At 53.0% G+C, this 16516-nt stretch overlaps 6 protein-coding genes across 6 annotated transcripts; 5 read left to right on the top strand and 1 right to left on the bottom strand.

Annotated features, from left to right (window-relative positions):
* Positions 1-228: 228 nt before the first annotated feature.
* On the top strand, positions 229-1391 carry Asppvi_003305 (cytochrome b5 reductase family protein; the record flags this gene model as incomplete). The annotated part of the gene is made up of 4 exons (XM_043299270.1): positions 229-273; positions 355-634; positions 694-771; positions 823-1391. The coding sequence occupies 4 exons, from the start codon at positions 229-231 to the stop codon at positions 1389-1391; spliced, it is 972 nt and encodes a 323-aa protein (XP_043155205.1).
* A 1802-nt stretch (positions 1392-3193) lies between these two features.
* On the top strand, positions 3194-4625 carry Asppvi_003304 (uncharacterized protein; the record flags this gene model as incomplete). Its single annotated transcript, XM_043299269.1, has 3 exons — positions 3194-3274; positions 3732-4118; positions 4176-4625. 3 exons carry the CDS (start codon positions 3194-3196, stop codon positions 4623-4625), a joined length of 918 nt encoding a protein of 305 aa, XP_043155204.1.
* Positions 4626-5424: 799 nt separating this feature from the next.
* Positions 5425-8306, top strand: Asppvi_003303 (urease Ure; the record flags this gene model as incomplete). Its single annotated transcript, XM_043299268.1, has 7 exons — positions 5425-5445; positions 5525-5611; positions 5685-5711; positions 5759-6136; positions 6192-7874; positions 7931-7990; positions 8046-8306. 7 exons carry the CDS (start codon positions 5425-5427, stop codon positions 8304-8306), a joined length of 2517 nt encoding a protein of 838 aa, XP_043155203.1.
* A 172-nt stretch (positions 8307-8478) lies between these two features.
* On the bottom strand, positions 8479-11062 carry Asppvi_003302 (putative DNA repair protein; the record flags this gene model as incomplete). Its single annotated transcript, XM_043299267.1, has 7 exons — positions 8479-9465; positions 9514-10104; positions 10152-10420; positions 10471-10624; positions 10675-10907; positions 10965-10982; positions 11035-11062. The coding sequence occupies 7 exons, from the start codon at positions 11060-11062 to the stop codon at positions 8479-8481; spliced, it is 2280 nt and encodes a 759-aa protein (XP_043155202.1).
* A 1859-nt stretch (positions 11063-12921) lies between these two features.
* On the top strand, positions 12922-13830 carry Asppvi_003301 (uncharacterized protein; the record flags this gene model as incomplete). Its single annotated transcript, XM_043299266.1, has 1 exon — positions 12922-13830. The coding sequence occupies one exon, from the start codon at positions 12922-12924 to the stop codon at positions 13828-13830; it is 909 nt and encodes a 302-aa protein (XP_043155201.1).
* Positions 13831-14539: 709 nt separating this feature from the next.
* On the top strand, positions 14540-16460 carry Asppvi_003300 (nitrogen permease regulating protein NPR2; the record flags this gene model as incomplete). Its single annotated transcript, XM_043299265.1, has 4 exons — positions 14540-14582; positions 14641-15069; positions 15126-15262; positions 15312-16460. The coding sequence occupies 4 exons, from the start codon at positions 14540-14542 to the stop codon at positions 16458-16460; spliced, it is 1758 nt and encodes a 585-aa protein (XP_043155200.1).
* Between the last annotated feature and the right edge of the window lie 56 nt (positions 16461-16516).

Genomic DNA, 16516 nt, shown 5'->3' with positions numbered 1-16516 from the left:
GTGAAAACCCCGGTCAATTACTAATGATCACGAATACCGTACGGTTCAGGTACAGGTATTGCGTCATGCGGACCAGTAAGACGGACAGTGGGAGACTCCGGGCAGCGAGGACCTAACTCCGTAGGTACCTATCCACGGGAGTACTAAACATCCGCCCGCTCCTCTTGTTTCTCTTCCGGTTTGGGTTATCCTTCAATTGACTATCAGCTTGTGTCAATTACATACACAATGTTTGCGCGTCAATCTCTTCGCTTTGCTCAGCCCTTGAAGCAGGTAAATAAAATGGCTCCGAACAATTTTGGGTCTTGGTTCTAGGACCGGAGGGAGGACATCGGCTGACTGACGCGGTCGCAGGGCTTCCGCAAATACTCCACGGAGGCACCCTCCAAGGGCAAGTCTTCTCTAACTCCCGTCTACATCGCAGTCGGTCTCACTGGTCTCGGTGTGGGATTGTACCGGTACTACTCTACCAGCCCGGAGGCTCCCCCTGCCGAGCGCCCGAAGGTTTTTACCGGTGGTGACCAGGGTTGGATTGATCTCAAGCTGGCTGAGGTCGAGAGACTGAGCCCCAACACCAAGAGATTCCGTTTTGAGTTTCCTGACAAGGAGGCTGTCTCTGGTCTTCATGTCGCATGTGGGTAGACTCGTTCCTGGAATCGTTGGGTGGTCTCGTAGCTGATTGTCGCCGTTTAGCTGCCCTGTTGACCAAGTTCAAACCCCACGACGCCGAGAAGCCTGTCATCCGTCCCTACACACCCGTGAGCGATGAAGGTACGCGCCCTCTTTTAGTATATACCCCGCAGTAATTGATTATCTTTGCAGAGCAACCCGGCTACCTCGACCTCGTCGTCAAGGTCTACCCCAACGGCCCCATGTCCGAGCACCTGCACAGCATGAACGTCGACCAACGCCTGCAGTTCAAGGGACCCATCCCCAAGTACCCCTGGGAGGCCAACAAGCACAAGCACATCTGCCTGATCGCCGGTGGCACTGGTATCACCCCCATGTACCAGCTGGCTCGCAAGATTTTCAAGGATCCCGAGGACCAGACCAAGGTCACCCTTGTCTTCGGCAACGTCAGTGAGGAGGACATTCTCCTGAAGAAGGAGTTCGAGGAGCTGGAGAACACCTACCCCCGCCGCTTCCGGGCCTTCTACTTGCTGGACAACCCTCCCCAGGAGTGGACCGGCGGCAAGGGCTACGTCACCAAGGAGCTCCTGAAGACTGTCCTTCCCGAGCCCAAGGAGGAGAACATCAAGATCTTTGTGTGTGGACCTCCCGCCATGTACAAGGCCATCAGCGGACCCAAGGTCAGCCCCAAGGACCAGGGTGAGCTGACTGGTATCCTTGCGGAGCTGGGATACAGCAAGGAGCAGGTCTTCAAGTTCTAAGCAGCGCGCTTCGCTTAGCGTTTGTACAAAGGGCATGTCTGATCATATTGAACAGTCTTGTAGAAGTACCCTGTATCGAATGGGGTGTTAGAACTCGAATATCAAGATTTTTACATCAACATCCACATTATCATATGCTGAACACCGGGAAATTCCACGGGTCAAAGACTTCTCTGACGTCCAGAACCGTGGACTCGTATTTATGGACTCGAAGCAACGCTATAGCATAGATAAAAGCAGTTAATCTTCCGCTGTGAAAGCTCAGCCATACCTGTGAGTAAAACCGCGACTAGGTACCTTGCCACTAACACTAAATGCGCCACGACTCACACCTATCGCATCACTCAGAACACTGTGCATTATTCTTGGATATTAACAGGGTGCTCTATACTATCTGGTGTGATGGACACTATTGAAACCTGAATGGCCTTATGGCTAATGGCAGATGGCAGATGGGATATATATTTTGCGGCCTGGCATTACATATACGGCCATTTACGCGCAATCACAAAATTATAGGCAAGATTTTTTTGAACATGATATTGATCAATTATAGTCAAAATAAATCTATATAGCTATGCGATCATCACTACCAAGTAAGAGTGTAACGAAAATATAAATCTACTAGTCAACTACCTGCAGAAACAACCCCGCTTCTTCAGAGTCCAGTGTAGGCCCACGAAGCGGTCAGTAGGTAGCTGTCGCGCAAGGCAGCCTGCAAGAGTGAGTGACTACTGACTACGGGGTAGTCAGAGTGGAGTCTTCAGAGAGCCTGAGTTTCAAGTCTGACGAGCGGGAGCAGGGTTGTCATTTTAGCGCTTGGAGGGAGTCCGGGAAGCGCCGTAACTCTGTTGTCTAAAGCAGGAGGGAACCTCCTGGAGGATTAAGAGCTGGTCTTCTGCTTGGAGGCTGCAGTAGGTTGGGACTTGCATTATTATTTAGCGCGCGTGGTGCGGCGGAGAAGAAGAAATTATGGAGGGGATGTATCACAAGTTGGGGATGGGTTTGTTATTGAGTGCCTACTGCCTAGTTGGATATCCGAACCTCAAAGGCCGAAACTGGGGGACTTGGGAACTGGATTGCAGGGTAGATAAGGCACTGCTAGGAAGGCTGGTCAAAATTGATGTTGAGAACCACCAACAGACAGACCGGTCGCATGGAGCTGGAAGATAAAGAGGAAAAGGATCATGGAAGCCCAGCGGGTTCAAGGGGGGAAGCCTGCAGGGGTAGTTGTCTAGTTACTTGTAGCATCATGCCACCGTGTTTAAGAATGGCCGTAGATCGGGCGAAGCTCTGGCCTGCAATAGCTGTAGCTGGGAGTTAGGCGCCCGGGAGCCAGGTCAGTAAGTAGCAGAAGCGCCCAAGCCTGAGCTTAGGGGAAGGCAACCCCGAAGATGAGACCTTGGGCTCTTAGGTACGGTAGTAGCCGTGAGTGCCCCCAGACTAGGGGCTACTGGCAAAGGGGCTCGCACAGAGCAGGCAGCGCCCACCCACGGCCTACTGAAGCACTACCAGACCTTACTACTACCAGTACCAAGCCAAAACAAAGGAGCCGAAGCTGAAGCTGAATGATGGTCTGCCCCTAAGCCTAAAGCAGCGACCTCTGGGCCCAGCGCTGCCCGCGGCCACTATTTAGGGCGCCGTGCTCCCGCCTCCCACCGCGCCCAACCCCGCCAGATTCGAAAATTTATTTTCTCCTCTCCATCTCTCTTTTGCCTCCCAGACACAACAGCACCAGCACCAGCACCAGCCTCCCTACCAATCAATATCTGCAGTTTTTTGGACTGCTGTTTCTTTTTATCATGTCGCGCAAGGACGACGCCAAAGGCCATGATGGCCAAGTCACTGTCAATGTTGATGACTTCACCAGAACCCGTGAAAGTGTAAGTTATCTCTTGTGTTTCTTCAGAAAACGGTTTCGCGAAGTTGCAGCGGCCCCCCCGAAAATTGGTGGTGGTTTCGGCGTACCACGGCCGGCCACCCCAGCACCTGCCCACGCCGACCGACGCGTCAGTAAACAAACCACCTGCACACACTCCCTATCCTCCTACCAACTTGCCTATAAAATTACATATGCACTGAGCGCGGGGCAAAACTTACTTGCCCTTGACTTGCTTAATTGATTTTTAATTCTCGCTATGCTGTTCCCTTTCCGTTGCCTTGGCCTATTCATTCATGTTCGGCTATAGCTTGGTGCGGCCTTTCCGGCCTTCCGCCAGGCGCCCCTATCCTCATCCTCCCAGGCTCTAGCGCGTACCTAAGTCTTGTCACATACTATGTTGCTGTCGCCTCGAGAGTCTACCAATCCTTGTAACTACAGCCCCACTAATACTTTTTCAGGTTCTTGTCAGCTTGTCTAATCTTCAGGCTGCGGTCTCCGATCTGACTCGCGCCTATATCAACCATACCAACACTGTGTTGAACCCTAGTCTCTCTACACTAGACTTGGGCCACGCCAGCAACATTACTGCTGCGCTCCTGGAGAATGGATTGCTGGGTGCGCGCTCCAGCAGCCCTGGCGCCAAGTCTGAGGTTGGCGAGAAGAAGAAGCGCAAGCGCGCTCCTCCTGACCCGAACGCACCCAAGCGTGCGCTGACCCCTTACTTCCTGTACATGCAACATAACCGCCCCCTCATTGCGCAGGAATTGGGCCCCAGCGCTAGGCCCAAGGATGTCTCCGACGAGGGCACTCGTCGCTGGGCGGAGATGCCCGAGGCGCAGAAAGAGGTATGCCCTATGATTCCTTACGAATGATGTGGTAGTGCCTCCTAACAGCATCGACAGGTTTGGAAGAAGCTTTATGCCGATAACCTGGCCGTCTACAAAGAAAAGGTCAAGGCCTACAAGGCTGGTAAGCCCTGGACTGAGGATGACAACACCAAGGCGGCCAGCCAGCTCCAGCAGGACATTGCTGGCGCATCTGCCTCGGGTGGTGAAGAGTCCGAGGAGGAGCAGGAGGAAGAAGCTGAGGAGGAGGAGTCCGAAGAGTCCTCCCCTGAGCCGGTCAAGGAGCCCACTCCGCCTCGTAGCAACAAGCGCCGCCGCAGCGAGGTGAAGACCCCATTGAAGAAGAATGAATCCCCCGAGAAGAAGAAGCGCACCTCTGCGCGCAAGGGCACTGAAAAGGACAAGGAGGAGGAACCACCCGCCTCGACTCGCAAGGCTGCTGGCGCCGACGCCAACGCCAAGCGGACCAAGAAGAAGCGCAAGAGCGAGGTTGGCGGCGATGAGTAAATTAGGAACAGATCTTGATTGTTCATAGTTGTCTGTGCGCGTATACGGTGCTTGAATGGATATACAGTTCGGATTGTTGTGCATCTACTGGTTGATAGTTTGTTGCTATGTTGTCTTGAATCCAAAAGTGCTCTACAACCATCTTGGTGTTTGACAATCAACTATTGTTTGTATTCAGGAAGAGATTGAGCTAAGATATTCCAGAGTTAGATACGAATAAGGAGTTCCAGTCGAGATTCCGTGCATGCTAACAGAAACAGGGATTCATTCGTCAGGAATAGCACATATGCTGCACATATGCATCAGGTTAGCAGGACTGGCAGGACTGGGGAGAGAAAGCTAAGAAAGCCATGCAGGATCAATCATCCGTTGGTTATTGGTGTGAATATATGGAACGTTTAAGGAACGACAGGTCCTCCGTCGTCTGAGGCAAGGAGAATTGCCTGTTAGTAACAAAATGAAGGCCAACTGCCATAGGCCGAGCAGCCCTTATCGCGGCCTTATCTCATCCCCACTCCGCACTTTCAGTCTCCCTAAGGCCGTGACAGTCTGGAGTCTGGAGTCTGGTGACTGGACGGGCTGCATGAATGTTTTAAATCCCATCAAGTGCCCCTCTTCTTGTCTGTTTTTGTTTCTCTATGTTTTGCCAATGCTCAGAGATTCTTCAGTTCTTTCTCCCTAGTATATAGTGATACCCTTTCCTCATCGCCTTGCACTTGGCTGCGGCGGTTGTGCCCTTGTGATTCGCCGGCCAAGACATCGCCTTCTCCCCCGCCCACTAGCTACTGCACTGTTTACCATGCACCTAATTCCCAAGGAGGTACGTGACAGCCTGACAGGGGCTTGCTACGGACGCAACATCCACCATTGAGTCCCCACTGACAATTTTGCACTCGCAGCTGGACAAGCTCGTCATCTCGCAATTGGGATTTCTCGCCCAGCGTCGTCTTGCACGTGGTGTGCGACTCAATCATGCAGAGGCAGCGGTATGTATTTCCCTCTATTCTCATTGCGCGATACCTGGGTAGGTAGGTTTATCAAAGCTAACACGCTTTTCAGGCTCTTATTTCGTCGAATTTGCAAGAGGTATATTCCCAATCCCAGCTGGATACCATCGCGCTTACACGCAGCAGCTGATTCGCGATGGCCACTACTCGGTGGCCGATCTCATGTCCATCGGCAAAACGATGCTCGGCCGTCGCCACGTCCTACCCTCCGTCGTACATACACTCGTCGAGCTTCAGGTCGAAGGAACCTTCCCCACTGGCACGTACCTCGTGACAGTCCACCATCCCATCAGCAGCGATGACGGCGACCTGGAGAAAGCGTTGTATGGCAGCTTCCTTCCCATTCCGCCATCGGATACGTTCCCAGATCCGAACCCGGACGACTACCTCCCGGAGAAGATGCCTGGTGCTGTCCTGCCGGTGAAGAACGAACGGATTACTCTGAACGATGGCCGCAAGCGCATCAGGCTGAAGGTGATGAGCAAGGGCGATCGCCCGATCCAGGTTCGTTCGGTGCCTTTGAGACTTATGCGCGCACAAGGATGCTGACTGGGTCTAGGTCGGCTCTCACTACCACTTCATCGAGACCAACCCCCAGCTTCATTTTGACCGTCTGCGGGCCTACGGATACCGGCTCGATATCCCCGCTGGGACTTCGGTACGCTTCGAACCCGGCGACACCAAGACGGTCACGCTGGTTGAGATTGCAGGGAATCGCATTATCAAGGGAGGCAACTTTATTGCCTCGGGAAAGGTTGATATCAGTCGAGCCGAGCAGATCATGCAGCGTTTGCAGGTTGAGGGTTTCGCTCATGTCCCTGAACCCGCACCGGCCGCGGACAGTGCGCTGATCGCGCCTTTCACGATGGACCGAGAAGCTTATGCGCGGATGTTTGGACCCACCACCGGGGACCTGGTCAGACTAGGGCTGACCAACCTTTGGGTTCGGGTGGAAAAGGACTGTACGGTTTATGGAGACGAGTGCGCGTTCGGCGGCGGCAAGACCCTGCGCGAGGGCATGGGCCAGTCCTCGGAGAGGTCCGAAGCCGAGTGTCTGGACACCGTCATTACGAATGCGCTGATCATCGATTGGAGCGGAATCTACAAGGCTGACATTGGTATCAAGAATGGGCTGATCTCTGCTATCGGCAAGGCTGGCAACCCGGATATGATGGACGGGGTGCATCCGAACATGATTGTGGGATCATCGACAGATGTCATTGCTGGAGAAAACAAGATCGTAACGGCCGGTGGATTCGATACCCACATTCACTTTATCTGCCCTCAGCAGGTGGACGAAGCGCTTGCTTCTGGTATCACTACGTTTTTGGGCGGCGGGACCGGTCCGTCAACGGGCACGAACGCGACGACCTGCACGCCTGGACCCACGCACATGCGCCAGATGATCCAGGCGTGCGACAGTCTCCCGATCAACGTCGGCATCACCGGCAAGGGCAATGACTGCGGTGGCAAGAGTATCGAGGAACAGATCCGTGCCGGAGCGGCCGGCTTGAAGTTGCACGAAGATTGGGGATCAACCCCCGCGGCCATCGACACCTGCCTGGACGTGTGCGACAAATTCGACGTTCAATGCATGATCCACACCGACACGCTGAACGAATCCGGCTTCGTGGAGCAGACCGTCAAGTCTTTCAAGAACCGCACCATCCACACCTACCACACGGAGGGAGCCGGCGGTGGCCACGCACCAGATATCATCTCCGTCGTGGAGCATCCCAACGTGCTGCCCAGTAGCACCAACCCGACGCGCCCCTTCACCATGAACACCCTGGACGAGCACCTGGACATGCTGATGGTCTGCCACCATCTGTCCAAGAACATCCCCGAGGACGTTGCCTTCGCCGAGTCCCGGATCCGCGCCGAGACCATCGCCGCCGAGGACGTCCTCCACGACCTGGGCGCCATCAGCATGATGTCCTCAGACTCCCAGGCCATGGGCCGCTGCGGCGAAGTGATCCTGCGCACCTGGAACACCGCGCACAAGAACAAGGCGCAGCGCGGGCCCCTCAAGGAAGACGAGGGCACCGGCGCGGACAACTTCCGCGTCAAACGCTACATCAGCAAGTACACCATCAACCCGGCCATCGCGCAGGGCATGTCGCACCTGATCGGAAGCGTCGAGGTCGGCAAGCTCGCCGACCTAGTCATCTGGCACCCCAGCACCTTCGGCACCAAACCCGCCCAGATCCTGAAAAGCGGCATGATCGTCGCCTCGCAGATGGTGCGTATAAGTGTCCCCCTTTTTGTCTGGGCCCGTCATCTTACTAACGAGCACAGGGCGACCCCAACGGCTCCATCCCGACCATCCAACCGGTCATCATGCGTCGGCAGTTCGGCGTAAGCTCTCCCTCTTTTTCTCACTCGATCATTAAATCATTACTAACTAGTTCAGGCCTTCGTCCCAAGCACATCCATCATGTGGGTCTCGCAGGCCTCCATCGACGACGGCATCGTCCAGTCCTACGGCCTCAAGAAACGCGTCGAGGCCGTCAGGAACTGCCGCAATGTCGGCAAGAAGGACATGAAGTTTAATGATGTCATGCCCAAGATGCGGGTTGATCCGGAGAGCTACGTCGTCGAGGCGGACGGGGTGCTCTGCGAGGCGGAGCCGGCGGACGTGTTGCCCTTGACGCAGGATTACTTCGTTTACTAGGTGGTGCACTTGGCTTGGATTGTTGTTTATATACCAGCATTTATTTTGTTAGCATCAGCGTATGAGTATGATACCGATACGGACGAATAATGAATCACGTTATATATAGTCACATGTTTCCTAGCAGTTATCAACACTGCTATGGTATTATATGGAAACGAAACGGTGATGACTACAGTTCAGTCTCCTCCATGCTGTGGTTATCCCCTGCAGAAACAAGCCCCATACTAGCCCATGCGTCGTAGCTATCCGCCCGCGCAGCGAGATATGCCGCGCGACGCGCACGAGACGAGCCCGACCTGTTCAAGGTCCGGGGTAGGTTTGTCGCTCCCTCCGAGCGCGGTATGTCGACGTCCGCATCGCCGGGGCCGTCCTGCTGGAGAGGACCGAGCGTTTGATCCTGCGAGGCAAATGCGGACGAGGAGATGGAAAGTGTGTTTGTTGCTTGGCTGTTGGGTATATCATTTTCATTATCGTTATCGTCTTCATTGTCAGTATCATAATGCAAATTCTCTTGCGTCGGTGTGCGTGTTTCATCGCCTGTTTCAGAGCTCTCCCCCTGCTGTAGGTGGAATCCATCTTCGTCCGCTGTGGGCCAGGAGGATGGAAGCGCGCCCAGGTCTATCTCCGGGTGGTAGGGTCTCTCTGCGTGAAGGAAGTGCCAGGCGCGACGGATCTCGTTGCGTTTCGCTTTTGCTGTTTCTGGGCTGGATTTGGGAATTGGGAGCGGTCGGGGCGAGGGCTTTTTTGGGTTGGGGTTTGTGGCGGTGTCAGGGGCGGTTTCAAGAGAGGAGGGGAGGATAGTCGTTCGGCAAGGGTGTGTCTGGACTTGAGACACGCTGGTGTTAGGCATCACAGCAGGACTGCGGTCGATGCTAGCGTCCATGCTGATGGATTGCTGTGTGGACTGCGTTGAGTCATCATCGTAGCGGACTCTTTTCCTAGACCGCAATTCCTCGTCGTTGCCGATGGTGTCGCGCATGTACTGGTCGTGGGCGAATTCTTGTCCAGAACACAAGTGACCGAACAAGCTGCGCATGGATACGTCTTCGTCCCATTCCAGAGCGTCGACGGTGCAGGGGTAGACGTCCCTGGGTTTGAATGCGGAGACTAGCTCGCATAATTCTTCGTAGGAGGAATGGCGCGAGTATGGAAAGTACTAGATCTTGTCAGCTGAGACTTCTAGATTTCGAGAAAGGATCCATACTATAGTTTTCGGCAGACGATTCCCTGAGGTATCTCGTAGCGCTGATACTTTCACATCGTTCGACCACAATTCCTTGTCGGATCGGCCACGACCAAGGATTTGCACGAGCTCCTGCAGTGGTATGTCGGAAACATCCTTCATGCCATAACTGTCCAGGGAAAGCGCTTTGTTCTTTGACTCGAAAGCTTCGGTCAAGGCCTCTCTCGTCCGTGAGAGCGTTTTAGGGTCGCGGATCTGCTCCAAACACAGACTCTCCAGTTGTTCCAGTGACGACTGGTCTGGCAGTTCAAGCTCATGGGTCTGATAAAGATCGCCGCCTCCCCCTCCTGCTCCGAGCTCAGGCACTCTTGTGCCGTCCTCCATTCGTGCGACAATCGGCATAATGTAGACGGTCCGCTTTGAGCGAACCGAAGAGCAGTGTACTCCAGGCTCGCAGCTATGGACACGAGAGTTTTCGTCTTCGCTCAGGCAACCGGGCACAAATCGGTTTCCAAGCTCGAAACCGCAAAGAGCAGGGGCCTCATTGATAGCTCTTCGTGAGTTCGAAATAAGTGACCTATACAGGCCAATCTGGTATCGATCAACATGGACCTGCCAAGTCAGTACAAAGCATCTATAGATGGATGTGCGTCACACACCTTGGTGTTCAGAAGAGCGGAAAGTGCAATCCAGACGTCTTCGTAGCCAAACGTCCATGCTCGAAAGTAGAAGATGGTCTCCTTTGGGTACGCTTCCACCTTCTGCAGAAGCTCTCTCAGCCCTTCGGCTTTCGACGGAAAGCTTCGACAGACATGATCAACGCGAGCAAACGTGGTGTCGAGATATATCTTGTCGAGCTTCTTGCTCCCTAGTGTGTACGGAATGAGGACCGGATGCCGGACAAGGCTGCCGACCCACCAACGCTCAGCTATTGTATTTTATCAGTATGTAAAACCAGAGTATGCAAAAGGACCGTACAGCGAATATCACCGGTGTAGAGCACCGCCTTGCCGTCACCTTCGATCAGGAACATCACTGCACCAGCACAGTGGTTCGCGTCCAGGAGGGTGACTCTGATCGACAGTAATGGTGTCAACTCAATTTCAGTCGGCGTGTCCAAGGGAATCGGCCGCTAGGCATGTGAGTGACAGCCACCTGGGGGAAAAAGCGAAGAGCACTCACCAGAAGCTTGGTCAAATGCTTGTAGTGCAGTCTGCGGGACTCCAGAATCCCTTTGCTGAAGTTCATCCGGTGGGGATACTTTTCAATGCGCAAAAGCAATTCTCGAGTTGCGGCAGAACAGTAGATAAAAGGAGCCCGGAAGGACTCGAGGCCTTGCAGATGGTCACTGTGCACATGGCTAAGAAAACATGCGAGTGGAGGCGGCCGTTCGGGATTCTTTCGAAAGTAGTCGACTACATTATATTCAGCTCAGTATGCTGAAATCACTGACAGAGAAAATCTCGGCTCACTTTGTATGTAAGGAAATTCTGTACAGCTGTTAGATAATCTGCTATGAGCTTTTCTGCGTGGTGGCCATACCTTGAACTATCCCGTCGAAGGTCGACATCTGGTGTTGACGAGTGCTATTGTTCTTGTTTTTATGAGAAACATGACCAAAAGGAAGACTTGCAACTGATCCTGAAATGATATCAAGGGTTATTTGATACAAAACAGATGGTCGTGAAGGATGAAGTAGACGACAAGATTCCTTCTCGAAAAGGGCATCATCACGTGACTTAATCCAACAAAGTGCCTGCAGTTGAGGGCACTTTGTTGTCAGAGAGGATTTTTGCCTTCAATCTTCATCATATCCGCTCGATCTAGACTATCTACCTCAATTTAGAACAGCGGGAATATGCACAGCCAGTAAGCCTCGTCTTCTTACGGGTAAAGAACGTCTGATCGGATACGAACCGGCTTGTCAACGCCGGTTTGTACAACACCAGCATCCGCATCAGCTCCTTACTACGTTGATGGTCTATCTAACAATGCTGTACTAATACCTGGAACATCTGCCAACCAGGACCCTACATGGGTAGCGGCAGGAAGCCCAAAGGAATAAGTCCGACCATCGACCAAGTGGCCATGCAGATACAACATGGTGAGGCGAGTGGACGATAGACCCGCTCGCCAACACAGTCAAGCCCAGGAAAACAGAACCACAGCTCCATTCTCAGGGTGATTGGGGATAGAATCATCTAACAAGATCAGACTTGTCCTCTTTTTCATGGATTCTGCGCCCTCACTAGATGGATCCATCAAGGTTTGCAGCAATCATGACGCCGGTTTATGACGGAAAGAAGTGCCCTCGTTGGCCCACAGCGTTGTTCTCCTCTCCTCCGAACTCCACGCAGGTTTCCCTTTTCCTTCTGATGCGCTGGTCAGTTGCATGCGTGTCAGCAGACAAATAGTCGTATCATCATAATTGTTAGTCTACTATTTGTTGTCATCGTCGCTGAGAAAATAATCGCCGACATCCAAATATAAAAAAGTTTGCTCTCTTCCTCCCCTTCTCCGTTCTCTCTTCTCTTGTTTCAAACTCTTTTCTTCGGTTCAATTCCATTCTCTTGATTCGCTAGGGCAATAAAAGGCCCTCCTGAGGCTGATCTAGTTGCGAATCATGATGTATTCCTCCTGTTAGAAGCCGGCTGATCTAGACTCGAGGCCTGGACCGTATTTGAAGCCAAGGCTTCTCTACGGGCTAAGGATCCTTTTCAATTTATCATCAGGAGTTCTCCTTTCAGTACTCCGTACTCGAGTTGATATTCAGGGAGACAGGATACTCGACAGAGAAGTCAAAGGAAAGACCAATACTCTTGTGGTCTTACACCGTCATCAGCGTCATCGTCATCGTCCCCGCTATCCGTTGTTGAGATTTGTTACGATAACCACCGCAAATAGTATCAAACTCCACACTCGACCCGAGGGACGGTCTGGTCTATATCAGCTCTACCTTATTATCGACTATTGTTTACAAACTTCCCCTTTTTTTTCGTCTCTATTTTACCAACCTCACGCCTAAATCGCCCATCATTTGCAGTTCTCCCGTACGCTCTGCGTAGCCTCGGCGCATTCCCTATGCATACTAACATCCGTGCATATTGCTCCCCTTGCTGATCTCTCTTCTCCTTGCAAGTTGCGATAATTTATGAAGCGTGATCTGAAAACAATTCCAGCTCATTCACTTTCCTTTACAGTCCAACTTCCAACTGCTCCGACTCCTTACTCATTTGCCTGTCCATCTTGTGTATATCTGCAACTGTTGGTATCAGATCTGGGATTGCCTCCTTTCTCCTCATCTGGTCGCTCACCGCTCCTCTTTCTCCGCACTGTTTAGTTGGGGATTCTTATTTGGTCAACCTGACTGGCTATCTTACCCAAGAGTCTCAACTACCTCAACATCATACCACCGCAGCCTCATCAACCATGCATAAACCTTCCCTAGCTCAAATTGTGCACAGCGCAATTTTTCCACGCCCCCGTACCAGTGATCCGGCCACTTTTTCTGCTCACATCACTCGCAATCTTGTCCCAGAAGTTCGGATAGAGACATCCACTTTCTATGGATCCCTGGACAGCATCGAAGCCCAATATCCGGGCCTTGACTATTCCTATGGGCCCCACCGCATGAGACTGAGCCGATTCCCATGGCATCGAAAGCTATTCAAGGTCTTTGACGAACTTGGTCTGACCGAAGCTGAAATCTCATCGCTCTGTAGATGGGAGGGAACGAAATCCGCGCGCGAACGGTACGAGAAGGAAGAGGGCATCAAGGTGCGAGACACAACTGCCGAAGCCATCCGACCGGCAACACCGTCCCCGCGACCCTCTGTTGAGATCCATTTCAACGGCGGCTCAGATACGGCCAAGGAACCTGAGGTGAAGATAGACGAACCGTTCGAGGATGTCATCAACACTGGCCACGCCGTTGTCAACCGTGGAATTGACCGTTTGCCGCAAGTACACAAAGTGGAGGAGGACTCTAGCGACGAGGAGATGGAAAGCTGTGGGGTGGAATTGAACCATCGTCTACTGGCGGCTACTGCAGCCCGAGAACAAGGTGCCAATGTCCCACTCGACGAGGACTGGGAGCAGTGGCTGAAGGAGGTCGGCGAACGCGGAAGTTACGCAGACCTGATCAATGCCATCAGAACGGGCCAGCCGTTGAACTTTTTGTCCCACATGGCTACTCCACTGGCCCAGTTGCGTCGGACAGGCATCACACAAGTCCCGCCATCACTCCCAGACCGTTTCATGACTCCGGCGCCGCCCAGGGTGCTTTCTTCAAACGTTGGCATTCAGCGCCCTCCCAACCCTCCAGGAACTGCACGATAAGAAAAGGCAGCTTACTGGTCTTTGCTTTGTTCTTACCTCATTTGCGTTACAGATATTGCTAGCGAGCAGGTTTCGATTCGGGTGGTGCATTTACGGCGCTTTCACAGCTGTCTCTCGTCTTTTTGTCATCTTCGGGCGTTTCCTAATAGTCCCCTTTTCTGCTGCTGATAGATCGATCTCTTTGTCTTTGTAGTCGTCTCCGATGCTCTTCTAATACCCCTCAAGTCTTTGTCCGTTTGGGATTGCTTTGTTCCAGCGTCGCAAAAATACTGGCCTTTTCTAATTTGATAATGGTGTGAAATATCTTCAGTTGCATTTGAACCAGACACTGGACAGCAAACACGGTAGAATGTCAAATCAGAATTGATAATAAGGATGAAGGCATTCGCTATTTCTTTTCAACGGCTTAAAAAGCGCTGGTTGGGCGGGCAATGCGGAGTACCAAAGATTCTATGTCGGTTTATCTTTGAGCCTGCTTGGAGCTATGCTTTCTCCGTGTCTAGGCTCCCCGCAGCCTTTAAGTGCGACATCATCCACCGGACCCATAGCACCGTGAACACCTTGATGGACCATTGTCATGCATGGATGAATCTATGATATTGGCATAGGAAAATGATGTGATCATGCTTCCAGCTACCTAGCTGATCTTCAATCCAATGACGTTGACAACTGCGGTCCCGCACCCTGTTCTTCATAGCTTCAACTCATCATGATCAGGGCCATATTCTACAGCAAATTTGACACCCAAGAGGGTAATTAAATAATCCATCTACCCCATAACCAAGATCTACGAAAGACTGACCGTTGTAGGCCCCAAGGTTGTCCACCAAGTCCCCGATGGAGCCATCGTACCCTCTGCGACCGCCCCCTCGCAACCTCTTTTCTTGACCTTTTCCGACATCTCCTTCTTCGTGATCCCCCGGCAAGAGCTATGCGGCAATCTGATTCAGGTGTGCACAAATGGATACCGGATATTGGGCTATCCGATCTGCATGAAATCGCTCCGGTACGACCGCAATGAATTCATCTTCAACTTCTGCCTGGTGCTGGCCGAGGAGGAGGACTTCAGCTCGTACAAAAGCGTGGTGCAGAAGCTTGCGGATCTGATGCATGGACTGGAAGAGCAGAATGGATTCTTGTCTAGGGACCATTCGAAAAGTGGAGAGGGGAAGGTATACAGTTTGTGCGAGACATTGATGGAGGATTTGAATAACTATTGCGAGTGCATGATTCCAATCGGTACGCTGCCTTCTTCGCGAGACTGGGGGAGGCCCGATCGCTGACGATCCATGCAGATGAACTGAACACGCTGAATATCAAGCTGTTCCCTGTATACCCAGCTCCTCCACAGGTCCGAGCCTGGCAGGTCCCTCTTTTCACGGTCCGATACCAGACGTTTATGGATGAGAATTGGGATCTGACCATGCAACGGGTACGCCTTCAACATCTACGACGTCTGGAATGAAGCTAACCCAGGATAGATTGTGCCTCATATCAATGGCGTCAACAGCATCCGCATCATCTCCATCCTAGCAGATACTGACTTCTCCCTCACCTGTCGCGCGATCCGCCATCTCCTCTACTACGGCTGCCTGTTCCTGCTGGACATCTTCTCCTTCTCCGCAATCTACGCGCCCACCGCCCAATTCAGTTCCACCATCGCCTCCGACGAAGAAATGCAGCGCGAATGCGCCCGCTACGTCAACACGCTCTTCGCTCCATCCCTGGCCGTCCACGGGAGCACCGGTGCCGCCACCGCACCGTCCGCCTCGAACTCCGCCCTCTCGCCCGCCGCCCACGGCCTCACAAACGCCCACGTTTCCGGCATCCCAGGCAACCTCGTCGGCCTTGCCAAATACGACCCGGACACCGTATGGCCCCCGGTAGCCGACTACCGCGACCGCCGAAGCACAAGCCGAACACCCAGTCCAAGCTCGAGCTACCGCTCCAGCACCACAACACCTTCCATCTCAACCATCCTCCCTGACGACCACGACCCCACGCAGCCCCCACCTCCGCCGGAAATGGTGGATGGCGTGGGCATCGTCGAGCTCTACGCGAGCCTCAAGCAAGGGCAGAGCGTGCGACAATGGTACGCCCAGAACAGCCGCAAGCTAGCCCACATCGACATTCGCCGCTTCATCACCTTTGGTATTATCAAGGGGTTTCTATACCGCGTCCACAAGTACGCCTACGCGACGGGCCAGCCCGCCCCGCAGCTGAAGTCCTCCCAGCATTACCACCACTCGCATTCGCAGCCGCCATCGGGACCCTCGTCCCGAGGGCCGGGAACAGGGACAAATAGTCCCTATGCGTCGAGTGTGGGCGATGACGCGGCACCGATTGCCCAGCAGCAACATCATCATCATCATCATCATCATCATAACTACTCTGGACAGCGTGGGGATGACGGCAGGGAGCATGCAACCTCTGTTCATAGCGGGAGTCGCTCCGCGGTCGTCTTTGACGACGAGGACGAGGAGGAGTTCGTTGATAATAAGACGTTATCTAAATATCTGGACGGCATGCATTGTTTTGATCAGATTTGTACTGAGCTGGAGATTAGTGAGAAGGACCTAACGGCGGCCCTGAAGAGATACCCGGGAGAGGTCTTGATTATACACCGATGACGTTCTATATGCTACGAGAATAACTGATACCCATTTACGATGATCTAAAAGTCACA

The sequence above is a fragment of the Aspergillus pseudoviridinutans genome (genome assembly GCF_018340605.1).
Source record: "Aspergillus pseudoviridinutans IFM 55266 DNA, scaffold_2, whole genome shotgun sequence".
NCBI lineage: Eukaryota > Fungi > Ascomycota > Eurotiomycetes > Eurotiales > Aspergillaceae > Aspergillus > Aspergillus pseudoviridinutans.
The sequence above is the reverse complement of the archived record's forward strand: the minus strand, read 5'-3'. Positions and strand labels throughout refer to the sequence as shown.